The 27,553-nt window shown below is 43.1% G+C and overlaps 1 protein-coding gene across 11 annotated transcripts in view; it reads right to left on the bottom strand.

Moving 5' to 3' along the window:
• The window catches only part of STN1 (STN1 subunit of CST complex), a 67,727-nt gene that overhangs the window by 24,537 nt on the left and 15,637 nt on the right, over positions 1-27,553 (bottom strand). For 9 of the 11 annotated variants that reach the window (XM_075131089.1, XM_075131088.1, XM_048856146.2 and 6 more), the window contains 5 exons: positions 20,586-20,781; positions 12,463-12,558; positions 6,158-6,229; positions 3,030-3,188; positions 406-517 (listed from right to left, as the gene is read on the bottom strand). In XM_075131089.1, coding sequence (XP_074987190.1) covers positions 406-517; positions 3,030-3,188; positions 6,158-6,229; positions 12,463-12,558; positions 20,586-20,718 — 572 coding nt within the window. In that variant the 5' untranslated portion in view covers positions 20,719-20,781. The remainder of the gene's footprint in view (positions 1-405; positions 518-3,029; positions 3,189-6,157; positions 6,230-12,462; positions 12,559-20,585; positions 20,782-27,553) is intronic. The other 2 variants (XM_048856144.2, XM_048856145.2) reach the window with 2 other exon arrangements.

Genomic DNA, 27,553 nt, shown 5'->3' with positions numbered 1-27,553 from the left:
AAAGAAATTAGTTCATACTTTTAGGTATGTATGGGTAGAGTTGGGGCGAGGATGCAGATGCATGGAGGTGGGGTGGATGGGAGATGTCTTCTAATTTCCTGTTTTGGTCTCCCACCACAAAAGACCTTGGCCATGAAAATCAACAGGGCAGCTCCTTACAGCCAGTCAAAATTTTGTTAATCAGAGGAGGCTATCCAACTATTTCCCCCTGCCCTAAATGCTGAGCACGCTGCTTCCAAAGTATTTCCAGCCTTTTCCAGTGCAACAGTACACTGCACAACATGCTTTGCTTTTAATCTGGTTACCATGACATTCATCTCCACGATGGAGATTCACATTAACTTCTGCTAAGGGCTGTGGGTATTTCACACCTAGACTGGACACCAACATAAGTGTCCCGTTTACCTCGGTGCCTCCTCTGGCATTTTGAAAGGCTTATCATAAACTTCTCTATAGAGGCATGGGAGCTCCAACATCCTTGAAATCTGAACCTCACACATAGGATCATCCACTTTATCTGCAAGGATATGGAGAAAACAAACAAACAAACCATGACCAGGGTTTTGATATTAATTCACTAGATGAGTACAGCTGAGCTGCTACATATAAACTGGAGCAGCACAAGAGTTTCTCATGCCAAACATAGCTGGAACATTTTGTTCTCTGCTATTCTACTATAAAGAAAAAAATGTTTTATGTTATTACTTAACCAAAAGTGCTTTTTACCACAAACAAAGTGCTTTTTACCTTGCAAAAAAGCAAATGATAAGTTTGGGGAATGGGCGTGTCCAATTTTGAATTGGTTTTATGAACACTGTTTGCATTTATTACAGTCACTCTGAATTGGATCACACATTAGATAGCAGGAAGCTGACATGTAGGGAGGAGCTATGTGTGGGAAGGTGCGACAAAGCAATCAAAAGGTCATCAGCACTGAATGACCCTCCAGAGGTGGAACAATGAGTTACTAGCTGTAAGGCCTTGCAGGTAGTCTCTGCACAGAAACCTGTTTGGGGAGAAAGGGGAGCTGGATTCCTCCCTAACCTGAGCACATGGCTGGAAGAGCTGCAGTTTCCCCATTTGCCCATCTGACAGAAGGGCAGAGACTGTTTTAAAAGATATGCTTCTCCGAGTAAAACAGAAGACCCAGAAACAGAGGCATGGGAATAGGTGGGGCCAGGGAGCCATGGCCCTCCCACTTTTTGAAAGGGGGGACCTGGCCTATTCACTTTGGTGGAGTTCCACCTCCGTCCCTCCCAGCCAAGCCAGCAGCTATAGCCCGGCAGGGGAGCCTGGGCAGCTGTGGGGGCCATGGACCTTCCACCTGCCTCAGGTGGGGTGGGGGTCGAGAGCAGCCCCCGGCTTATGTCCCCATCCCGCAGGGGCCTCCCCTGCCCAGGGCAGGAGGGTCCACACCACCCCACAGCCGTCATGTGGCTTTTACCATGGCCGGGCTGCAGCCCCTGCCAATGGGAGCCAGGTCCAGATAAGAGCCGTGCACAGCACACAGGCAGCTGTACGTAGCCGTGGACCCTCCTGCCCTCCCGGCCCGCTCCAGCTTCCAGCTTGGCTGGGGGTGGGGCCTCGGGCAAAAAAGAGGAAGGGCGGGGGGCCCTGGCCCCAGGCTTCCCCACCGCCTCTTTTGGGCAGGCTCTGCCGCCCTTGCCCAGAAGAAGGGACCTTACCTCCCTAATGGACATGAATCAAATACAGAGACTCACAAAAGGGGCTGGGATCAGACAGAAAAGGATTCCATTCAGTAGCTTGTTTTCCATTTATCTAGAACTCTCCTGTGCTTTCCAAGAGTAAGGAGAGTGAGTGTGAGAGAGTGTCAGTCTAAGAAATTCCTTTGCTAAGCCTGTGTTTCCATGCTTTACTGTCATGTGGTCCCTGAAGGATGCAAGAAACCAGAGCTCACACAGCCACATGAACTCTAGGGTGGGGGGAAGGGGAACATGTCTAAACAACTGGGGGCCTTGGGAGGGCTGTGGCACTTGTTCCAGGGTCCAGAACTAGGAACTGTGACCAGTCACTATCCACACACAGGTGGCTTCTCAGCATATGGGATTGAGCAGTTGGATCCCATTATAACAAATTAGTGTCTGTCTAGAGAATGTGACTGGACCAGGTTGTGACAACTGTCACCAATTTTTCCAAAGTGATGTTGCTCTGGGTGAAATGCAGTGTAAATGATCCACAATTCACATGGCAACACTTTAGGAAAGTCCTTTTCTTAAGTCAAAGAAAACCGAAGTTGAATACTGAAACCACCATAACAAAAGTCACAGTATCTGGATAGCATCCTTATACGCATTATGGTTATCTTCAAGAATAAATTGTATGTGTTTTTTTTTTTTTTTAGAACAATGGCTCTCAACCTTTCCAGACTACTGTACATCTTTCAGGAATCTGATTTGTCTTGTGTACCACAAAATTTCACCTCACTTAAAAATTATTTGCTTACAATTAGACATAAAAATACAAAAGTGCATAGCACGCTATTACTGAAAAATTGCTTGCTTTCTCATTTTTGATATAATTATATAATAAATCAATTAGAATACAAACAGTGTACTTACTTTTCAGTGTATAGTATACAGAGAAGTATAAACAAGTCATTGTCTCTATTAAATTTTAGTGTGTACTGACTTTGCTAGTGCTTTTTATGTAGACTGTTGTAAAACTAGGCCAATATCTAGATGAGTTGATGTACCCCTTGTAAGACCTCTCTGTACCCCTGGTTGAGAATCACTGTTTTAGAACACCTACAAAGAAGAGACGTGTTGCCTAATGAACTGTACCGTGGAACTAATATTATGTTGCTTATTAAAAACACATTCAGTTTGACCCCAAAAATTACAATGCAGAAGTATTAGATCAGAAATCATATAAAACATAGGATGTATGAAATGTTCTCAGAGAAAGCTGAAGAGAAGCTAATAACTGAATATCAGCACTGTGATCTTGTCACAAGTTCACTTAAGTGTTGTGTTTTGTTTTTTTAAGAGAAACAAACATATACTGCTCACAATAGGTGGAAGCCTGAATTTCTCGCTGCTCTCTGTAGATTCGGATATGACCTCGGACCCGGACAACATCCCCAATTTCCAGTTTGGTTTTCTGGAGCACCTCTTCCTGGAGCTTCTTCATCTGTTCAGCGAGATCACTGCTGCAAGATGTGTCTAGTCCTGATTCAAAAGATGTTGGGAAATCAGAGATAAGTCATAGAACGATGCTTTCCTTGTCACAATTTCAAGGCAGAGTTATCAGAGAAGATCAGCTACGACAAGGTTACTCATCCTGTGCAGTAGCTGAGGTTCAAGATGTGTCCCCCTGTGGGTGCTCCGCCTCAGATGTCAGTGCGTCCACCACTGTTGATTGGAGATTTTCGGTAGCAGTGACCGTCTGGGTCATGCATGTGCAGTGATTGTCTCACGGAGCTGCTGGAGCCTCATCAAGCGCACGTGTGACCCGATGCCCTCTGTTCCTTCTCTACAGTAGAGTCCATACTGCGAACTCCAAAGTAAAGGGGAGGAGGGTGGGTAGTTGGGCACACAGAGGGACACACATCTTGAAGAACCTCCGCTACTGCACAGAGTGAGTAATCTTCTCTTCTTCTTCAAGGGCTGTCCCTGTGGGTGCACCACTTATGTGACTGAAGAGCAGCACCCTCATGTGGATGGAAGGGGCTTCGGAGTTGTATGCATAGTGGAGGCTAGCACCACGAGACCTAGCATTGTGTCTGAGCTTGAACCTTGAGTAATTGCATAATGGTTCGTAAACGTGTGTTCAGAGGCCCAGGTGGCTGCTCTGCATATGTCTACCACTGGTACGTTGTTTAAGAAAGCTATTGAGGTAGACACTGATCTTGTTGAATGGGTGCTGATCCCTAGTGGGGGTTCTGTTTTGTGCTGTTGATAACATGTATGGATACAATTGGAGATCCATTTTGATAGTCTCCGTGTGGATATTGCAGAGCCCTTGGAACATTTGGTTGTGGAAACAAAAAGTTGGGGGGATTTTTGAAAGGGTTGTGTTCTGTCCAGGTAGAATATTAATGCGTGCCTGATGTCTAAAGTATTTAGGACAGCCTCTTGTGTTTTCCCATGGGGCTTGGGATAAAACTTAGGCAGGTGAATCGGTTGATTGAAGTGTAAAGAGGAATTTTTTTTTTCCAAAAGGAAAAAGGAGATGGGAAACTAACTATTGAACTAAAACTTAAATATCACTAATTAATTCAAACTATTCCTAATTATTTTCCTACGTTGTCGTCGACGCTGCTATAGAACTCCCTCTCAGGCTGAGGACAGTTGAGAAGGAACTGAGGAGGTCAGGGCGCATGTGTGATAGATGTGGCGCCAACGGCACCACGAGACAATCACTGCACATGTGCAATCCAGAGGGACACTGCTACTGAAGATCGCTGATCAATGGCGCCAGGATGCGCAGACTCCTGAAATGGAGCACCCACAGGGACAGAACTTTAAGAAGAACCTAAGTTTCATAGTGCTATCTTATTAAAGAGGGCAGCATGCTCAGCAGCATTGGAGTTCCCAGGCAGCACATCCCAGACGTGTCAGTCTTTAGTTTAAGGCTCTGCATTTACATATTTGTTTTTTAAAACCATTCAGGTATTGTTCTTCATGGAAAAACACATCTGACTTTCTCACCAGGAACATACCCTGAACTGTGATAAAAAACAAAGATTTTAATTGTAAATTAGGCATCCCTTCCAGACTGTTAGGCTGAGCAAAATCAGCAGAGCTTTCATATAGAAGTGAAAGCCTGAGTCATCTGAGGTAACACAAAAGTATTCGTGTGGTGCCATTTTGTGCCTGTAATGATATGAATGCATCTTGACAGATCTTCACATTTATGTAACACCTTTGCTTGAGAGTCAAGCTGATTCCTTAATTGTTTGAAACCTAAAGCATGATCCTGGCAGCTACAATCATGGCTGCAGCAGGCTGGAAAAGAGTCTGCCTGTTCCTTTCAACAGATGGTTTTATAAATTATAAGCTATTTAACCAATGGAAAGAGATTATTCGAAGAATATAGATCAGGTTAGCAAATGGTGCTTCTACCCTTTTGTCAAATATGCTCAGAATGAACACAGACTAATAAACCTTCCAGATGAAACTTGGCAGCATTATTGCGGTATTACATTTTGGAAATTAATGCTTTACCTTGATATACTTATTTGGGAGTGACACATGCATTAAAATCAGCTCTGTTAAACACATAGGACCAAATTCTCTACTGATGTAAATGGGCACAGTTCCACTGATTTCAAAAGTTTTCCATCCATTTACTCCAGCAGAGAATTTGTCCCCCCCAAAATGTATAACTGACTTCAAGGGTTATAAATGTGTCTGATCCAGAGCCTCTTGAACTCAGTATAAGACTTGAATGGACTTTGCCACACCCCTAATCTGAGTGTAAAACAGTTAAGGGAGTAGCAAGGGGGGAAATGCCTTAGGAAAAAAAGCCAGACATAAGTAAAGTATTTCACTACCACTGATCTGCAAGGACTGCATCACCACTTTTTTGCAGATTTGGAACAGTCCAGCTCACTGAACTATTTCCTTCATGTTTTCAGGTGGTTATATGCTATTTTCAAGACAGTGAATGATGGTCACATGCATGTGGGAGCAGGAAAAACAAATATCCTCACAAACTGAAAAACTGAGGGTACACACGCCTGATGTATCAAAGAAAAAACAGAACAGGCCACAGAAGTCAACTGGTTCAGTTTGGAAATTGCAGCTGTAACAAATGGCAAGTTTCCAGGATATTTTTTTTTTTTTTTTTTTACCAGATGAGGTCACACAATGGGAAGAAAATTCTTTGTACTGTCGAACTGAAACACTACATCACTCTGATAAACAAAGGTTCTAATGGTTATGGATGCAATGTTATTGTTGGCATCACCATTAGTAACAGCACAAGATGACTGTATAGGGAGAAGTTATGTTACGGGGTAAGTATCTCAAAGCAGCCCAGGCTATAGGATGTACTTGTAAATATTCTTCGTGCCTGTGAATGCAATTTGCTATTGTGTTGACTTGATAAATTATTATCCGATCTGAAAAAAAACCGACACAAATTGCAGTGTTATTAAGTCATAGCTGAAAAGTGTTATGTACTCATACATTACCTGACAAAGGCCATTCTGCTTCCCTGGGATTTTTCCAGCAGATGCAGTTTATGACCCCAGTACCATCATCCACTGTAAGAGAATTGCAGTAATCAAGGAAACAAGTGGTCTTGGCATTCCAAGAGATCTTAACACACAGCACAGCCCTACTTATTTTGTCAGTACTCCTTTGGCTCAGCCATAGGAGGACAAGTTATTTGCATTATTTTTCTAAATACTACAATATTTCATCTTATTCTGAATCACATGCCAAAAGTAGTCCTCAGTTTAGACTTATGCAGCATCCTCTCTCACCATCTGTTGAAAACTGCACTGTAAATGTTAACTCAAATGTTTTAAGTAAAATCATAACACACGGAAACAAAACTCACCTACCATATTCTGCACATCTATGGCCCCTTTCATCTTAGGATATCTTATATTAATTAGGACTTACAAAACCCACATGACGTAGGCAAGTATTACTACCCTTTAACATTAAAACTGTAAATTCTTTGGGACCAGGACCACATCTTTGTGTGGGTATGTACAACACCTAGTACAATCATGATTCAATGCCTCTAGGTACTATTGCACTATATTATATATAAAAATGAAGTTAATGGAAGCAGAAAGGGGTTTAAACTAACATTTTCAAAAGTAGCTTCTGATTTTGAGTGGTGAACTCAAGGCAGCATGGGTCTGATTTTCAGGAGTGCTGAGCATCCATATTTTTTATCACCACGGTGCTTGGCACCTCCAGCCCTATATCTCAAGTTGGGCATCCAAAAAAACTGAGGCTCTCAAAATCAGAGGCCACTTTGGAGAATTCTGTTTGAGTTGTCCAGGGTTACACAGCAAGACAGCTGCAGTGAGAAATACGCTTCAGGGCACCTGACTCCCACTCCTCTTCAACTAACCACGATGAAACTAGGTAGTCTCTCAGTCACACCAGAGGACACACCAATGTTCTCAATAAAACTCTTCTTCCCCTACCCCCATTCCAAATTTTTTTTAAAAAAAGGTCAGAAATAGAGCTGTCAGACCTGAGGCAGAAAGATGATCTTAGGGTTAAGGAATGGTACTGAGATATACAGGTTCTGATCCTGACAAACACAATTCTACCATGACCTTGGGCAAGTCACTTAGGCCAAGATTTACAGAGCTGGGTTCCTAGAGTTTGGCCCCTATATCTATATTTAAGCACAGAAATAAGTGGTCTGATGTACAGAATGCTGAGCACTCACAGATCCCCCCTGAATTCTAAGTTTTAGCCTTTATCTCAGTGCCTCTCCCCCTCCATGCCCCAAGTCAGGAAATGGGGCTATTTACCCATTTTAAGGTGTGCAGCAAGGCTTAATTCAATGTTTTTAAAGTACTTTAAGATTCTCAAAAGGACTAAGTCACAAGAACTGCAAAGTGAAAGAGACGACCCTCACAAATCCAGCCATGTATTTGGGGAGGAGATCTTTCAAAAGCACAAACAGTAGTGAAGGCCCTAACTACCACTGACTTTCAAAGAGAGTTGGGCACCTAGCTGCCATATGCGCCTTTGAAAAATCTCCTCCACTGTTGTTCCAACTGCTCAAATATCTTGGCACCAAATATTCCGCTTATGTGCCATCAATGGGTGACAAAGTAAAGAGATCAAGAGGTGACTTCACTACAATGTTTCAGCACCTTCTCAGGCAGAAAACACCAGGCACTAAAAGGTTCTTAAATCTAGCAGAAAAAGACAGAATAAAAACCAATGGCTGGAAGCTGAAGCCAGAAAAATTCATATTAGAAGTGAGAGACAATTTTTTAACAATGAGGGTAATTAACTGCTGGAAGAAACTACCAAGGAAGTGGTTGATACTCCATCTTAAGACCATCTGGTTTAACTTGGATTTAAACTTGGAGAGTGGTCAGTTTGGATGAGCTATTACCAGCAGGAGAGTGAGTTTGTGTGTGCATGGGGGTGGGGGTGTGTGTGAGAAAACCGGGATTTGTGCTGGAAATGGCCCACCTTGATTATCATGCACATTGTAGGGAGAGTGGTCACTTTGGATGAGCTATTACCAGCAGGATAGTGAGTTTGTGTGTGTGGTTTTTGGGAGGGGGGTGAGGGGGTGAGAGAACCTGGATTTGTGCAGGAAATGGCCCAACTTGATTATCATGCACATTGTGTAAAGAGTTGTCACTTTGGATGGGCTACCACCAGCAGGAGAGTGAATTTGTGTGGGGGGGTGGAGGGTGAGAAAACCTGGATTTGTGCTGGAAATGGCCTAACCTGATGATCACTTTCGATAAGCTATTACCAGCAGGACAGTGGGGTGGGAGGAGGTATTGTTTCATATTCTCTGTGTGTATATAAAGTCTGCTGCAGTTTCCACGGTATGCATCCGATGAAGTGAGTTGTAGCTCACGAAAGCTCATGCTCAAATAAATTGGTTAGTCTCTAAGGTGCCACAAGTACTCCTTTTCTTTTTGCGAATACAGACTAACACGGCTGTTACTCTGAAACCTGTCATCTTAAGACTGGATGCCTTTCTGGCAGATAAGCTTTAGTCAAGCACAAATTATTGGGATGAATACAGTAGTAACTGGGTGAAATTTCAAGGTTTGTGAAACACAGGAGAGCAGACTAGGTGATCTAATGGTCCCTTATTATCTTAAAATCTATGAATTTATTATATTAAAGTGTACCAGTATAAACTTCACTGCCTACCCTTAAATGGGAAAGCATCACTATATCAGTGCTAGAATGTATATCATACTATGGATGATGCACAGATTTAACTCACCAAGATAGCTAGTACCTCTAACTGTATCAGCACTAGTATCTGACTTCACAGGCAATGCTATTATCATTTCCTGTACAGAGAGAGATTTCATACAATGAGGAAAAGCTGCGGTGTCCTACAGGTAAGACAGATGATACTAACTGTTGTAGTCCTACCATTGGCAATGAACTGGTGAGAAAGAGAAATCAAAAAACAAACCACCAGATGATTTTATTGTTCCATATAGATCAAGATAAAACAAAACTGTTTGAAGGAACTTGTCCGCCAACACCCATCGATTTCCTTGAAATAAACTATTTAATAAATAAGAGAGTAGCGCACAAAGATCCTGGCCTAGCAATGCAAGTGTCACAATTCAGGACTAGCTGCAACTCTCTGGCCTCCGAGGGCACCTTCCTCAGATCTTAGGCTTCATGCCTCATTCCTCAGAGGGTACCTCTACATTTCAGCTTGGAGGCATCATTCCCAGCTTGTGTAGACATACAGTACCTATGCTAGCTGTGCTTGAGACAGCACGCTAAAGATAGCAGTGAAGCCAGGGTAGCCTGGGCGGTGACACAGGCTCGCTGTCTAAGTACATACCCATCTGGGCCCCCTGGGTATGTATTCAAGCAGTGTGCCCAAGCTGCCATTTAGGCTACCCCAGCTACACTGCTATTTTTAGTACACTAGCTTAAGCAGAGCTAGCGCAGGTATGCCCATGCAAGCTACGAATCACGCCTCCCAGATCAAATGTAGGCACACTCAGGACAGAATCCCATGATTCTCCCACTCTTGGACCAGGTCCTAAGCTACAAGACCCTGCAGACTGAGTCCCATTATTGAACCCAGCTGGACCTCTAGGATATCTTCAGTACCTCTCTTCAGGACCAATGGATTATAGTCACACAAAGACAGAAGTATTGTTATATCATGCTTTGTTTCTATGGTTAATGAGTAAAAGGATTTTAAAAACAGTGCAAGGTCTACACACATCTATCTTACCTAAAGTCTTACCATCCCTTGACAGACGCCATAGGCAGGTCTAAGTTCTCAGAAACCCTAGCCTCTGGAGTCTGGGTTCCCCTAGCTCTCCCTGCCTCTGTCAAGGTCCTGGTTTAAATCCAGCTAGAAATTCTTTGTCCTCAGTTTTCCCCAAGCTTGAACCTGCTGCCCAAAACCAAACTGGTGAGTTTTACAGGGGGGTCAAGCCAGCAGGCCAAAGAAAAAAAATGGCTTTGCATTGTCTCTCAAGTATTTTGTTCTGTTTTTTTTTCCTTCAAGTCTAGAAATATCAGCAAGTCTAGTCAAGCTTGGTTTTGCTAAAAGACTTCTTGGAAGCCTTAAAGATGCATATAGAGAGTTCTCACTTTAATAGAAGGGGTGGGAGGTTCTGAACTTTAATCACAGACATCCATTCTCCTAAATGTTCACTATATACTGATGTTCGATAGCAGTTAACAAAAAAGTAGATAGAATTTATTTTCCCTCTCAGTTGACCAGACTTCATCCTTTTCTTATTTCACCACAAGTTCTTCAGTCACCATAGTCTTCCACGGCAGAAAAGACTTAGATTTCTAATGAATGAATGAATGAATAAATAGAAAATCCAAGCAGAAACAGATGTGTGTGTTCAAGGGAAGAGATGGGAAAAATATCTTTCAGGTCTTCTTTATATATCAGAAAGTCAAAAATACAAGGACATTTACCCGTTGCAGGTCATCTTTAAAAACAGATGGGAGGAGATTGACTGCTGAATAGTATGAGGCACTACAGCTGATGCAATACTTGCTCCCTGCCACACCAATCAGAGACTGTTTAGCTGAGAGATGTAAAAAGTTATGAGCAGGAAACGAAGAAGTTATAATTTACACTGGTGGAGTCAGCCTGACTGAGGCTGAGAACAGGACAGGGAGGGGCAGCTTGGCAGGTATCCTGAAAGCTAAACCAAGAACTGTTGAACAAAACAGGAGCCAAGTTGGATGCAAAAAGCTAGGAGAGCAGGCTAGATGATAGCTCCATTCAACCCTGTTGATCCAGCATCTGAGACCTTATTCTCTTAATTAATCCACAAATTCTCTTAGGTTCTTTTGGTTTTTTCCCCTCTGTATCCTGCACTGGTCAGATGTCTTGAGCTATCTTAGACCAATATGTGGAACCCCACTTCCCTTCAAACGTTCTTGCAAACTCAGATCCTTTTATTATTATACTGCAGCAGCATCCAACCATACCAACTGCTTGCCAAAACCAGAGACAGACAGACAGACAGACAATCTGAACACAGGAGACACTTTATTATTTAGTCCAATGCAAGATATCATTAGGTTTCTGACTTCACTTTCACCATGGATCATCTTTCCACCTCTTATTTGAGGTATTTATATAGTCCCTATTACCGTAGCATCTAAGTATTTCACGATCTTTAATCTCTCCTCACAACACCCCTACAAGGCAGGAAGTGTTATAATCCACATTTTACAGATGGGGAATAGAGGCACAGGAGATTAAAGTGACTCACCCAAACTCATACAGGAAAACTTTGACAGAGCAGGGAACTGGATCTTGATCTCCCCAGTCCCAGGCATATGCCATAACCACTGTTTCATCCCTCCCTTTCTCTTCCCAGGTGCCTCAGCCAACCTGATGTGCCATCACTATTCCAGTGTGCCCTTTACAGCAGAAATTCCAATTTAGTACAAGGGCCTGGCAGGGGAGTTAAAGAAAAAAAAAAAAGCTAGTTAGTGAAAATGTCTGACTTTTGGGAGAAGCTGGAGTGGAGGGGAGAAGCTCCTTGTGGATGAAGGCACATACTGCTGCACTGGGGAAGCATCAATATTCTATTACTAGTGAGGTAGAGAGCAAGTGACTCGTCTCATTGAACAGCAGCCTTTCAGGCCAGTAAACAGTATGGGTGGATTCAGAACCCCAATTAGCGTATCTTTGCAAAGCAAGATGATGGCTAAGGCCCAGTTTTGTAAAGCTATTTGGTACTAAAAATGCAAATAGGCACCCAGTAGGATTTTCAAAAGCTCCCAGCCACCTAACTGCCAATGGGAAAATTCCACTAGACACCTATCTGCATTTTTGCACACCTAAATACCTTTAAAACTCTGGCCCTAAGACATGGGGGCAAAAGGGCAAAACAATTAGAAGGGATCCCTTCAAGCTAGTAAGGAGAAAAGGGAAGTGACTTCCCCTTTGCAAAAACCATTAGATCAATTTACTTTTGATAAGAGTTTTGCATACAAGTTAAGATCAAGAGTCTGTATTCCTGGATTCTATTCCCCGCTCTGACTCACTCAAGGCCATACAGCAAATCAATAGTACTTAATCATGCCTCTTCAGCTTCCCCACATGTAAAACAGGGATAATACTTTCCTGCCTTTTTAAAGTGCTTTGAAATCTTCATCTGAAATGTGTTATAAAACAGTGAAAAGTATAATCAAGAAAAAGTGTCTTTTCAAGAACAGACAATGGTCCAAACCAATGAGACAACTTCTAGGTTCTAATGGTTACAAAGGTTGGAGTCCAAGAAATGCTAAGAAACAAAACTCTTCTTACCTCCATAGTTACAGAAGGCATCTCGTTCTTTTGTTAGAACCACTGTCCCAACCACATCCACCTGTCTTATTGGATGCCCATTATAAAAGAATATACCTATGGAGAAAGACACAGAACATTTCTGTTAAGTGTGACCGAATACTGCTTGCAGGAGTTCTACGTTGGTTAGCCATTCACATCATTAGAAAGAGGATCTTCTTGTTCTTTTAATGAATTCACTGAGTACACGGAAGCAGAGTACTAGTTCCACCCACTTACTATGCTAAAAGGAGATGTCAATAGTTTTGTATTTTGTAGTCAGACACTGCAGCTCTTCATAATTTGATCATCTCTCTCCTTTCTTGAATATTTTGACTAGCAGCAAAATAGTTAAATGTGATTTTATTTGTCATCATTAGGCTTCAGAGTAAATGTCCTTTTAAATAAATATGAACAGTTTATACATCTCCCCGTACTTCTGTTTGAGGCTCTCTGCAGATTGAGGCAGATATTACTGACTCTTCTACATTTTTAAGGCTATTTTCACTACCAAAAGGGCTAAGGAAGGGATCATTTAAAATAGACAACTTAGATTCTGAAGCACAAGATGCAGGTATCAGGGGAAACTCCAAGCCCATTTAACCACTGCAACCAGTCCCCCATAAAATATCCCTTCATTTCTGTGCTTCTATGAAATAGACTTTGACAACGCTATTGAGTATCAAAATGTGTCTGAGAAACCTCAAAGTCCTTTTGTCAGCTTCTGCCCAGCATTCACTTGGGAAATACAGGGGCCACTGTGACCACCCAATATCTTTAGTATTTTTAGTTTTGTTTCTCGATAAAGTAAACACTGATGCGATATACCATATATACAACCACAGAATGCATTAGTGCTCATACCATCAGAGCAACACACTATGTAGAAAGAAGAGAAGATAATTCAAGAGATTTAAAATTACTTGGACTGCTAATTATTTTAAATGCATATATTATCTTCAATTTCAAAAGATTTCAGCCCCACTGAGATGCAGACCCATATGATGTGGACAGCTGGCAACTAGCATACTGAACAAAACTAGGAATTGGAGAGGGAAAATTTTGGCTCAAGACACCAGGGCAAATCCCTAACCTTATGAAGGAAGACATGGGATATTTTAATGCACACACACAAGTCAGGAGGTCAGTTTAATGTGCAGAATTTAGAAACAAAAATCAAAAACTGATTATAACCCTAAAATATCCTATCCTACATAGCCAGAGACATAGCCTAAACAGGTCTTCAATAACCTTAAATGGGCCTGGAATTAACTTCTTCACATTATTGAGTCACAGGCAAGTTTTCAAGGTATTGCACAAGTGTTTAGCCACATAGTTCTTATGTGGAAGTTGTGCTGATAAAAGCTCACAACATGTGTTGAAGAATTACCCACTGCTGTGATCTCAGAGCTGAGTATATTTGTTGTGCACCTGCAGATCAGGGCTAGAGTGAGAAACATTTACAGGACTCAAGTATCAGGGGGTAGCCATGTTAGTCTGTATCCACAAAAACAACAGGGCGTCCGGTGGCCCCTTAAAGGCTAACAGACTTCTTTGGACATAAGCTTTCGTGGGTAAAAAACCCACTTCTTCAGATGCATGGAGTGAAAATTACAGATGCAGACATTATATATTGACACATAAAGAGAAGGGAGTTACCTCACAAGTGGAGAGCCAGTGTTGACAGGGCCAATTTGATCAGGGTGGATGTAGTCCACTCCCAATAATTGAGGAGGAGGTGTCAATTCCAGGAGAGGCAAAGCTGCTTTTGTAGTGGGCCAGCCACCCCCCAGTCCCTATTCAAGCCCAAATTAATGGTGTTAAATTTGCAAATGCATTTTAGTTCTGCAGTTTCTCTTTGAAGTCTGTTTCTGAAGTTTTTTTGTTCAAGTATGGCTACTTTTAAATCTCTTCTAGAATGTCCAGGAAGATTGAAGTGTTCTCCTACTGGCTTTTGTATGTTACCAATCCTGATGTCCGATTTGTGTCCATTTATTCTTTTACGTAGAGACTGTCCAGTTTGGCCAATGTACATGGCAGAGGGGTATTGCTGGCACACGATGGCATATATAACATTAGTAGATGTGCAGGTGAATGAGTCCCTGATGGTGTGGCTGATGTGGTTGGGTCCTCTGATGGTGTTGCTAGAGTAGATATGGGGACAGAGTAGGCAACAAGGTTTGTAACAGGGATTGGTTCCTGGATTAGAGTTTCTGTGGTGTGGTGTGTAGTTGCGGGTGAGTATTTGCTTCAGGTTGGGGGACTGTCTGTAAGCGAGGACTGGCCTGCCTCCCAAGATCTGTGAGAGAGTGAAGGATCATTTTCCAGGATAGGTTCTAGATCGTTGATGATGTACTGGAGAGGTTTTAGCTGGGGGCTGTATGTGATGACCAGTGGTGTTCTTTTATTTTTCTTGTTGGGCCTGTCCAGTAGTGAGGTCACTTCTGGGTACCTGTCTCACTCGGTCAATCTGTTTCCTCTCTTCCCCAGGTGGGTATTGTAGTTTTAAAAATGCTTGATAAAGATCTTGTAGGTGTTTGTCTCTGTCTGAGGGATGGGAGCAAATTTGGTTGTATCTTACGGCTTGGCTGTAGACAATGGATCGTGTGATGTGTCCTGGATGGAAGCTGGAGGCATGTAGGTAAGAATAGCGGTCAGTAGGTTTCCGGTATAGGGTGGTGTTTATGTGACCATCGCTTATTTGCATTGTAGTGTCCAGGAAGTGGATCTTGTGTGGACTGGTCCAGGCTGAGTGTGTGTGGGGGGGCGGTGGAAACTGTTGAAATCCAGGTGGAATTCTTCAAGGGCCTCCTTCCCGTGGGTCCATATGATGAAGATGTCATCAATGTAGCGCAAGGAGAGGAGGGGAGCTAGGGGACGAGAGCTGAGGAAGCATTGTTCTAAGTCAGCCATAAAAATGTTGGCATACTGTGGGCCCATGCAGGTACCCAAAGCAGTACCACTGACCTGAAGGTATAAGTTGTCCCTAAATCTGAAATGGTTGTGGGTGAGGACAAAGTCACAAAGCTCAGCCACCAGGTGTGTCGTGGCCTCATCAGGGATACTGTTCTTGACAGCTTGTAGTCCATCCTCATGTGGAATATTAGCGTTAAGAGCCCCTGCATCCATGGTGGCCAGGATGGTGTTTTCAGGAAGATCACCAATGCACTGTAGTTTCTGCAGGAAGTCGGTGGTGTCTCAAAGACAGCTAGGAGTGCTGGTAGCATAGGTCTGAGGAAGAGAGTCCAAATAGCCAGATAATCCTGCTGTAAGAGTGTCAATGTCTAAGATTATGGGGCATCCAGGGTTTCCAGGTTTATGGATCTTGGATAGCAGATAGAATACCCCTGGACGGGTGTGTCTGTGTAGATTTGTTCCTGTGCTATAGCAGGGAGTTTCTTGAGCAAATGGTGTCGTTTCTTTTGGTACTCCTCAGTGGGATCAGAGGATAGTGGCCTGTAGAATGTGGTGTTGGAGAGTTGCCTGTTCATAATCCGACCTGTTCATTATGACTACAGCACCTCCTTTGTCAGCCCTTTTGATTATAATGTCAGAGTTGTTTCTGAGGCTGTGGATGGCGTTGCATTCTGTATGGTTGAGGTTATGGGGCAAGTGATGCTGTTTGTTTACAATTTCAGCCTGTGCACGTCTGCGGAAGCACTCCATGTAGAAGTCCAGTCTGTCATTTCAACTGTCAGGAGGAGTCCACGCAGAAACAGACTTCAAAGGGAAACTACAGAACTAAGATGCATTTGCAAATTTAACACCATTAATTCGGGCATGAATAGGGACTGGGAGTGGCTGGCTCACTACAAAAGCAGCTTTGCCTCTCTGGAAATTGACACCTCCTCCTCAATTATTGGGAGTGGACTACATCCACCCTGATCAAATTGGCCCTGTCAACACTGGTTCTCCACTTATGAGGTAACTCCCTTCTCTTCATGTGCCAATATACACCTCTACCCCGATATAACACGGTCCTCGGGAGACAAAAAAAAAATCTCACCACATTATAGGTGAGACCGCGTTATATCGAACTTGCTTTGGCCCGCCCCGTTCCTTGTTCCCTGACCGCCCCCTCCAGAAACCCCTGTCCCTAATCACCCCCAGGACTCAGAAGGACCCAGAAGTTTCCAGAACAGGGTGTGGCAGTGACTTGATGCATTCAACAGCTGTTTGGAGGCTGTATATCATGTGTTCACTGTGAACAGCCCAACTGGGTGGGTCACCCTCAGAGAGCTGAGCTGGAGCGCGTGCGTGTGTGTGTGGTGGGGGGAGGGTTTATAAATATAAGAGTTACAGACAGCCCTGTAGACTGTCAGTGGCTGACCTATGCAGGACCAAGAGATGCATCTGTCTGCTGTGAGAATTGGGCCTCAGTCTCTGCCCCTCTTTGGATACAGGCTACAGTCTTCTGCTTCACCACCAACTGAGAGAACCAGTGAGCTAGTAAACCAGAGGCTGGAATGGTGGTGATTGTGGAGATCCCCTGACAGGGTTCTGAAGTGTTTGAAAGGACTGAAATTCTGCCATTTCTCAAACGCTGCAAAGTCCAGATGACACACATTCCATACTATGGTCACACTATAAAGACTGAGAAATCACTCGCAATCAGAGGAGACATGTTTTGATGTGCATGCACTGAAGTATAGAAAATGTTATGCTGAAAACCTGTATTTGAATGTTTTTTATAGAAACAAAAGGAGGAAAGTCAGTATATGAAATACCAGTAGATGTACTGTTTAGTATCTTTGTTTAAAAGTTATGCATAGCATCCAAAAACCTATTTACAAGGTTTTGAGTGCACCATGTTTACTCTTTCTGAGCAAAACAGAACACTCTTTCAAAATTCCCTGGAAATTATTATTATCCATTTATTGGGTTTTACATACTACAACCTTAAGATTTAACTCTGTGTAATGCTTTCTGAGAAGTCTTTAAGAGACAGAACTTTGGCCTGTGCTTCTAGAAAAAGTTGCTGAGGTACAGGAAGAAGGGAGTGTATAGTTATACAGAATATAGTCTGTATATACAGTTATATACTATGTAGTCTGGTCATCACCCGTCCCCATTACAAAGACTGTCTGAATAGAGGTATAATGGATAGGACGTACATGTGGAACTGCCTCTGACCTGTTTAGGGTCAGGGATCTTAAATGTTTTGTTAAAAACTGGAGCCCTGTATCTTTAACTGAGCAGTACAAAAATCATAGGAGCATAGAATCTTTAATGACTGCTGCTAGTGAACCTGCTTTTATACTATTCATAGCTTCCCTTTCTTGTTGATAAGGTGCTGTCACATTGCAGAGTCAATAATCTGGCTAGCTGCACTTTAACATAGAAAAGAGGCTCATTTCCATGCTGTAATTACATTGTGTTGTTGCGTTTGACACCCACTCTCATTTCAAGGCCTCTGGGGCATCACAATTGCTGCTTTTATCTGGGTGGTTTTCAGCCTTCATGTCACCATATACAACAGGAGAGAAGCTGGCTGGGTTTACATGTTTTCCCCAGTGTTGTTCTAAGGGATTAATCATGGTTTCCTAGAATCCTAGCAGTTAGACCTGGAAAAAAGACTTATTAGATCATTTAGTGGCCAGTGCAGGATCATTCCATACAGTACATTCTTCAGTGATCCGTACAATCCCGACATAAATAGATTTGAGTGATGAGCCTTCCGGCCCTTCCTTAGGGAGTCTGTGCCACAATCAAACAGATCTGACTGCAAGGATGTTTTCCCTTAAGTTCAGCCTACATTTACTTTTTAATTTCTTCCCATTGCTCTTTGCGCCGACCTAAGTCATTCCCAATTATCATTAATGACTGGTTTATAGCCAATTGTATACTTAACAGCATCTGGTCTTTAAGAAACTCGTTATAGGAGGGGAATTTTGGCAGCAAATTTATACATTGCCCATCCTATTCCCCCACCAGCCTCCCACCAAACACTTATTTGTGTACGGTTCTATTCCAATGGCATTGGATATGGGTGAAAAAGACATGCTGGAAGGCACCTGGGATGGTTCATATAGTGTGTGTGCATGGGTGCACCCCCCATCAAAGAGATGGGCAAGAGAATTAGGATTATGTTTGTTCCATGACTTTTCATCCTTATATGGGACTGCAAAGTCTGTTAATATGCACACATGTACACGCATACACATGCGCACACAAAGGACTGCAATGACTCTGGTTGTGCAAAGAGACAAATCCATAGGAAGTGGGGAAAACTTGCATGCCCCAATTTTAAAAGGGTGGTATCTTGACATGGTAGAGGATACATCTTCATGAGCACCTTATTTAGAAGATTAATGACAAAAATTGTGGCAGATGAGGAATCTCTCTCAAATAAAACCTAATCGGATACAAATGAGAAATATAAGAGCATATTTGGGAGAGGGAGAAGTGCTGTAGTTGTCTAGGACTTTAAAAGGAGAGAGAGAGTATGTTTGTTGATGTTCATCAATTTTTATTCTTCCACTGTGTGCTATTATTGTTTAGCAGCAGCACCTAGGAGCCCCAGTCATGGGCCAGGACCCCACTGTGCTAGGTTCTGTACAACACACAGAACAGAGAGACAGAGTCCCTGTATTATTGTTTTTAAATCAAGAAAAGATTAAGTAATTAAAGATGACAATCTGTCAGTTCTTTCGGGGCAAGGACATTCTTTTCATTGATGTGTGCATAGCACAATGGGGCCATTATCTCAGATTTAGGCCTATAAGTGCTACCATAATACAAATAGCCCATTTTAAAATACAAGATTAACCATCAGCAGTATCTCCATATTTTTGTCACTGCCCCAGGTCAACAGGTTTGAAAACATACATCATATCTGTTTCCACAGAAGTAAATATGCTGGATCTTGTACACTCTGTGTTGTCCCTAAGGGCACAACACTAGATGTCAGAAGAGCATAACAAAGCCAGTTCTTGGCTTCCGGAAGGAGACTAGCGTCATTCCGGTTGTCAATGAAAAGTTAATATATTAACAAAAATCAAGAGCAGTGCTTCAAGAGTAAAGCAAGCCAACAACCTTCTTTTATTCAAGGGGATAAATATATGTCCCTAGTCCTTCTTGTAGATAAACCTACTCAGAACTAGCTGGTTTTCCTGATTAACTCTCTAGGTTTCTCTATGGGTTTTCCTTCCCTTGTCCTTTCCCATAAGAACAGTCTTAAGTCCTGCCCGACAGAGTTTGGGGTACATAGACCCCACCACAGTATGGAACAAACTGCAGCCTGTTTAGGTTCTTCCTAGTGATAACAGCAACCCCATGCCAGCCCTATGCTGCATTAGAAAAATGTATATATGTGGGTGATATTGGCTGGAGCTCCACAGGAAGCAGACAGCAAAGCATACAATTTCAAACAATGGTTAGGAAATAAAAGGCGTGGCATAAGAGTCAGCACAGAAACTAGAATGAACCACAAGGCTTTCCCAATACATGAAGTATCCTTCATTCATATTTAGAAACCAAACAGGTAAGGCCCATTACTATTTCTTATTACCTATGAATGTGCCCAGACAAAAAGCACTGCTCTTTAAAAACATTTAAATACAAGAAAGTGACCACCTTTCAACAAGAAGGCAATAAAAGAAAAGGCTGGAAATCCTCCATAAAATTTTTTTAAATGGTTTGAGGGGGAGAAAGCATAGCAAAAAAAAAACTTTTTTTCCAATTAAGCTTTATTAGATCCCAGCAACACACATACAGAGAAAGTTAGTGAAGCCTTTCTGTTCTGCCAAACAAGTCTCTTAAATTTAGAGAGATTGTTTCATAACAGTTAGAACAATGGAAAAGGCATCGGGTCTCCTAAGTTCCATTTCCAGCACTGCCACTATAATTCTACATAAATTAATACAAGATCTTTGACCTCTGTGTCTCAACTGTCCTGATGGAGACAATACTGACCTACCTCACAGGGAGTGTTGAGAACTTACTCATCAGCATTCAAAAAGAGCTCTGAGATCCTTGGACAGTCAGTGCTACATAACTGAGACATAACTAAGACTGCAGAAAGCTGATACTGTTCTACAATAACACCCATTACTAATTAAACCCATTACATTTCTATACACACCAAAGAAATCATGCACACATACCTGGAACCTGCTTAGATTCATTCATTTCCTTTATATCCTTAATGTAGAGTCTTGCAAATGCAGAAAAGACAGGATCCAACCCCCATAACAGGGAAGGCATCTCTGCTTCATACTTCGCAGGGTCGGACTGCATTCAGAAACCAAGTGACCAATTCGCATGAACAAGAACAGGCTCGGGATTGCTGATGAGCTTTATCTACATAGGTAAAAAGATTCTATTACATATAGCCCTCAGAAATTGATAGAGAGTTTCCGGAAACTGTAGCACAAAACATGTAAAATATTTGCTGTGCTAGCTTACTTGAAGCGACCAGTAATAGCAGCAATAGCATTCTGCCATCAACTCCTTCAAATTAAACACAAATTAAGGGGATTTCCCTACAGAAGTAAAATGATCCAAAATATATCTCACTAATAGAGTTGGAGCATCACATGCCTTCTTTTTAACCTTTTTTACTTTTCTATTTCTCTTTTTGTTTATGGTTTTCTTCCTCTTTTCCCCCACTCCCCAAAAAAGTATCTTCCCCTATTCATCTACTTGAATATTTTACTGAAAAATTAGCTTATTTTATTGGAACCAAATGAAAGCAGCCACCTCGTCCCCATTTTGTGCCACACAACCTTCAATACTTCATACTGGTTACCTCCCCTTCCCTTTCATTCTGCTTATTCTCGTGTTCTCTTTTCTCACCACCATCATGACTAATTTAGACATCCCACTAGGCAGATAATTTCGGAAGACAGGTGTTCTGCCCAAAAATACCTGCCCTGGGACACCCAGTAGGAATTTTGAGCCTTGACATGCATTTTTGTTAACTTCCCCTTTGCTGGCATTTAACTTGTTCCTGTAAAGTACTCCAGGTTGCCCCAGAGCATGAAAGGAACTGTAGAAAACAATTCTATTTGTCCCCTTTTGCTGGGGAAGAACAAAAGAAGAACACCACTCACTTTCAACCTCCCCAATTTTAAGTGCAACAGTCATTCATGCTGGTATAGAGGTGAAGACATTTTTATTACTTAAGTCCCTCAGTGCAGCCACTCCCTTTTGTTTACGCAAAATTAACACCAGCTTGCTGTGCCTGGATCTATTTTTGTTTCCTCCTCCCACAGGCAACTCTACTTTCTTCCATGCTGACCCTTACATACAGAAGGGCCTTCCAAAACCAACCCAACCACCCTCTCCTCATCAAATCCCTCCACAAAGTTAATTATCAGGGGGTAGCCATGTTAGTCTGTATCCACAAAAACAAGAAGGAGTCCGGTGGCATCTTAAAGACTAACAGATTTATTTGGGCCCAAATAAATCTGTTAGTCTTTAAGGTGTCACCAGACTCCTCCTTGTTTTTTCAAAAACTTAATGTCTCCCATGAAACCTACAAAGGTGTGAATTACATCAGGGGGTCTCAACCTTTTTAACACCCCTTCCCAACATTCTAGAAAAACTCCACAGCCCACCTGTGCCACAACTGTTTTTCTGCATATGAAAGCCAGGGCTGTCTTTAGGTGTAGCAAGCAGAGCAATTGCTTGCAGCCCCATGCTATAGAAGGTCCCACGATGCTAAGTTGCTTCAGCCCCAGATGGCAGGGCTGGGGGCCCCAGGCTTCAGACCCCATGGTGGGGCTTTGGCTTTCTGTCCTGGGCCCCAGCGAATCACAGTGGCTCTGCTTGGAGGACCCCCTGAAACCTGCTCACAGCCCATAGAGGGCCCCAGATCCATGGTTGAGAACCGCTGAACTACATGAAGTTTAGATCAAACCTTACCAAGCAGCATGCATGAACTAATTCAGTCACTGTATGATCTTATTAATTTAACTCTCACCGCTCCCTGCTCCACTTTGGAGCTGTGCTCACCATTGCTCAGTGTGCCTGTATGAACTCTAGATTGTAAGCTTTACAAAGCAAGGTTGAGGGCAAATTGTGTGTTTTGTAGAGTACCTAGCACGCCTGTAGACATGGCAAAATTATTACTATCAGACTCCCCTTTCCATTTAATCCATTGCACACTTGCTCACATCATCCCTCTAGAATGGTACACTCACCATTACTTAGGGCCAATTGTTTGGCTGCTCATTTCCAATCCACCTTGAGAATCACTTGTCCATTGGGTCTTGTTTTTAATGAAAATGTGAAGGGCCATAAGGCTAAGATTTTGTCACTGACCTTTACTAAAAATATCCATGATAAAATATGAAGGGACTGGGCAGCTATGGAGTGGCTGGGAGCTCTGGGGCCCCCCACCACTCATGGGAGCTCAAGGGTCCCCCCAGCCCCAGTGGCAGAGGTCCCCCTGCTGCCAAAGCCATGGCGGAGGGTAGGGAGCTGCAGGGGTCCCCCTGCTGCCAAAGTCATGGCGGAGGGCAGGGAGCTGCAGGGGTCCCCCTGTTCCCCACAGCAGCTGGCGGGGAGCTGCGGGGGTCCCCCTGTTCCCCACAGCAGCTGGCGGGGAGCTGCGGGGTACCCTCCACCCATGGCAGCTTGGGGGCCTGCTGCGTCAGGCAGCAGGGGTACCTCACAGCTCCCTGCTGCTGCGGGAGGAGGTGGGACTCTGCAGTTCCCAGCCGCCGGGGCTGAAGTCACGAATCTATGACTTTCAAAGACCTCCACGACTTCTGCAACCTCCGTGGCAAAATCTTAGCCTTAGTCATAGCACATGAGGGAAGTCCTCTGTAAAATTAAATGTTAATAAACCTCCATTCTGTAGCTAACCAGAGCTAAAGCAGCCCATGTGTCAGAAGACCACGTTGTACGTAGTCAGGTCTAATGGTCAGAGCAGAAGTCAGGCCTAAGGTCAAAGCAAGAGATAAGAACAGCAGTCAGAGTCCAAGTGCCAGAGCTCAGGATCAAGACAGAGTCAGAGCAAGGAATTAGGGACAGACCCAGAGTCAGAGAAGGCAGAAGCAGGGTTGGTTCAGAGGCAGGAGAGAGGCTGGGACAGGACTGGAACAAGGCAAGGTGCAGGGCAGGGTCTAGGCTGGATCAGGGCCGAAGCAGGGCTTGGAGTGAGGCAGAGAATTCACAGGCCTGTGCATTGAGCCAGCCAGAAAGCTACTGCTTGGCTTAAGATCTGGCCTAGTAGCTTCCCTAGTGAACCAGGCAGGGCAGTCTATCAGCAGCCTAGCTGACTCCTCAGGCTGTCAAGAGTCTGAGCAGGAACAGGCGCAGGGCCTTATTCCTGACACCAGATTAGAGTGAAGGAAAGCAGTTCCGCTTAACCCTCTCCCACCCAGAAGGAAGAAGGCTTAAGATATCATGCCTGTCTCATGATGCTATGATATAAATTATTCAATATTAGGGGCACCTCTTCCCTGGAAAGTAACCTGACACAAGCAGATGGTTTTGGTTCCCTAGGGAAGTTTTTCCTTTTGTATAAATCAGTATCTCCCAAACAAGAGTCATTAGGTATATTCCACACATTGAATTCCAGCACCTGTCACAATTTTACAATAGAAGACATTTCTCTGAGCCAAGCCCAAGATGACACTTCTAGACCTAAAAGCAACAAGGGAAGAGTTAGGCAACAAGCAGGTCTGACTACATTTTACTGCATAACTTCACATGTGCTGGGGTGGAGCGGAAGAAGAAAGTCACTACTGGCACATGTGAATCCTTGGGATAATTAATGATGAAGAACTTTCCATCAGTAGCCCTGGAAATAAGGAGGTATTTGGGACTTCAATAGCAAGTACTGAATTTTAAGGATGGCCAAACATTCACAAAAGGTAGATAGGCTGGACTGGCACTTTCCTGAAATCTAGGCCCTGTACACAGTTTGTATGAAGTGAAGCAGCTGCCCTCAGCTTTTCCTTCTCCCCCAACCAGCAGAGGGAAGGATCCAGCATGCATTGCTCTATTTTGAGCTGAATGCCCAAAGGCAAGGCCCATATTAACTCACTGCTCCTTCCTCCTGCCTGTGAACCTTTGCAGAAGGAGTTAATTCGGTGTTGCCAACTCATGATTTTGTCATGAGTCTCATGATAGTTATTGTTAAAGCCCCAGCTCCTGGAGTCAAGTGAATATGTGATGATCTCAGCCTTCATTCTTAAAAAAATAAGTAAGTTTCTAGCCCCTGTAGCTATGGAGAAAGCTTCAAAATGTGACCCCAGTGAAGGCTCAAAATGCAGAAGTCAAACAAAGAACACCAAATCTATTATTTTTACATAATTTCATGATTACTCAGGGCATCACTGGGGACAGGTACAAGAGGGCCTCCTGGGGGCACCAGATGACTTTTACACTTCTTCATAAGTACTTCATTGTATGTGAAACACCAACACACTCAGATGAAGCGTGCTGTAGAAACAAAAAGTTTCAAGTTTGGGGAAAGCCCTTGTGGAGTGGCATTTCTGCTTTGGCTGTGGTCTACTCAAAGGGCACCAGCAGGATTTTGTGGGGGTCCATGGATCACAGCTTTTGTAAGCTCAAGAGCTTTAAATTCCTAGTGGTTAAAGTGCAATGAGTTAGAAAGCATGGAGATCTAAACTAACTTCAGAAGAACACTACATGTGATGAGCAACTCCTTAATGTTCATCTACAAACATATCCTCGCTTTTCCAGGTGGCAGATTCACATTTTCAGTACAGGAAGTTAATTTTCAGGTAGAGGGAATAAAGACACTGCATTGTACCCACTATCAGTTTTCTAAAATGATTGACAGTACATGTACAACCCTGCTTTCTTCTCCTCTCTTAGGAGCCCACCATGTGGTAGCCCCATTTGAATTATTTTTACAGACTTCAGTTTACCCTGTTAGGACCTATTTCAGCAATTATTTGGTCCCCTAGGGCATGTCTATACTTACCTCCGGAGTGATCGATCCAGCAGGGGTCGATTTATCGCTTTTAGTAAAGATGCGATACACTGACCGCCGAGTGTTCTCCTGTCGACTCTGGTACTCCACTGGAGCAAGAAGCGTAGGCGGAGTTGAAGGGGGAGCATCAGCAGCCGACCTACCGCACTTAAGACACCACGGTAAGTAGCTCTAAGTATGGTAACTTCAGCTACATTATTCACATAGCTTAAGTTGCTTAATTTAGATCAGTCCCCCCCTTCGTGTAGGCCAGGCCTTAGAGATCTAAAGGAGAACACAAGTATATAGGGACTCATGATGCTATACCTCTCCACCCCTGCTGTGACTTCCATTCATCTAGTATCGTTGACCTCCACAATAGTTCTGTATTGAATTATCCCTGTCATTCCTTATAAGAACAATGGGAACATCCCACCATCTGGGCTTACCCTAAGAAAGGCCTCCCTTTTTCTCTCCTACTCCAAGAGAGGGATGGAAAAGAAACTTTTCAATGCATCTACTGGGCAATATTTTTCATTACTTCATGCGCATCTGTAATGTCATTCACAAATGTGCTTCCGGCTAGAAGAAGGAGTTAAAAAAAAAAATGTTGTCTGCCCTACCCATAGGAAACTTGACCCTATCTCCAAGTACCCTACCTACAGGATCCCCTAACGCCTAGCTGAAGTACCTGATCTTCCTATGTCTGTTTGAAAATTGACACCGGAAGTTTTGACACCTGAGGCAGAGTATCCCAGGGATTTATTAATTAGTAAGTCACCTGGGGAGAAAGTGGAACTTTCTATTATTCTAGTAGGGGCTTTAAATGCCTAATTGATACTGGTTATATGTTATCTGGAAGGAAGATAGCAGCTACACTGTATACTGAAGGTTTAGGGACATAGCAGGTTCCCTGAAGATGTGTAGATATTTGTGTCATTATCGATCATAATGCTAACAGACAATTCTGAGTAGATGCTATGCACACTTAATACTTTAAGTACCAAAATGCTGTGACAACTCTTAGCAATGCAAACACTACAGAGTCCCACCAAAAGGTCAGCCCCTCCTGGACTTCATTTCATATACATAGTGTAGGGCAGTGGTCCCCAAACTGTCGGGTGCCTCCCAAGAGGGGGTGTTTGGCATGTGGTTCACACCCTGGGCTGTGTTGGAGCAGACTGGCGTGTCTGGCTCGACAAGGCAGGGTTCTGGAAGCCCAAACTGGCAGAGAAAACGGGATCAGAGGTAGTCTCAGCATATCAAGTGACAGTCCCAAGGGGGTTTCTGTGACTGAACCCGTCACAGTGTTTTCTTGTATCTTTATCACGTCCCTAAATAAAGGCTTCAGACAGGAAGTGCTGTAAGACACCTCTTGCAGCAAAAAGATTTTCAGATGCATCTCCAGAAACAAGCCTGTGAAAGCTGAGGGTGAATGGGGAAGAAGTACTTTGAGGCTTCCTTCCAGCTCACAGATACATTACTTTCAGTTTTACCTGGGGCAATTTCCTGACCCATTAAGCCATGTGAAAACAAGTTTCTGTTATGCTTCTCAAAGATTAGCTTCTCCCACACTGACTGCACTTGTTCTCAGGCTCATTAGCCGAGGCTATGAGAAAGATACCAAGAGAATGTTTTGCTGAACTCAATAAAGTTCATATGGGGTAGACTGTATGAAAGCAGCTCAAACAGCCGTAACTCTTTGCAAAACGGATATAATACAAATTGGGATAAAGTCAGCAATTTCCTGTAGCACTTCATTATAGGAAGCCATTGCTGTGCCTCATCACAAACTACTGTACATTTAGGCAGCCTGAGATCAAGGCCCCCCTCCACTGCCTTCTTCTAAACAAAAATATCTGCTAAGATAAACAGCTCTGTAGGTAAAGACAACGTTGTATTTCAGTTAACTGTAGACCTTCCAAGGCTAGAAATGTAATAGTCACGGTCAACAAGATTCAGAGTAGCAGCCATGTTAGTCTGTATTCGCAAAAAGAAAAGGAATACTAGTGGCACCTTAGAGACTAACCAATTTATTTGAGCATAAGCTTTCGTGAGCTACAGCTCACTTCATCGGATGCATCCAATAAGGTGCCACTAGTACTTTTTTTTTTTTGGTCAACCAGAGATTCTGGATCTGTGTAGATTCTTTTGGTAAGTTTCTTACAGAATGCTGCGTTA

The sequence above is a fragment of the Caretta caretta genome, chromosome 7 (assembly GCF_965140235.1).
Source record: "Caretta caretta isolate rCarCar2 chromosome 7, rCarCar1.hap1, whole genome shotgun sequence".
Classification (NCBI taxonomy): Eukaryota; Metazoa; Chordata; order Testudines; family Cheloniidae; genus Caretta; species Caretta caretta.
The sequence above is the reverse complement of the archived record's forward strand: the minus strand, read 5'-3'. Positions and strand labels throughout refer to the sequence as shown.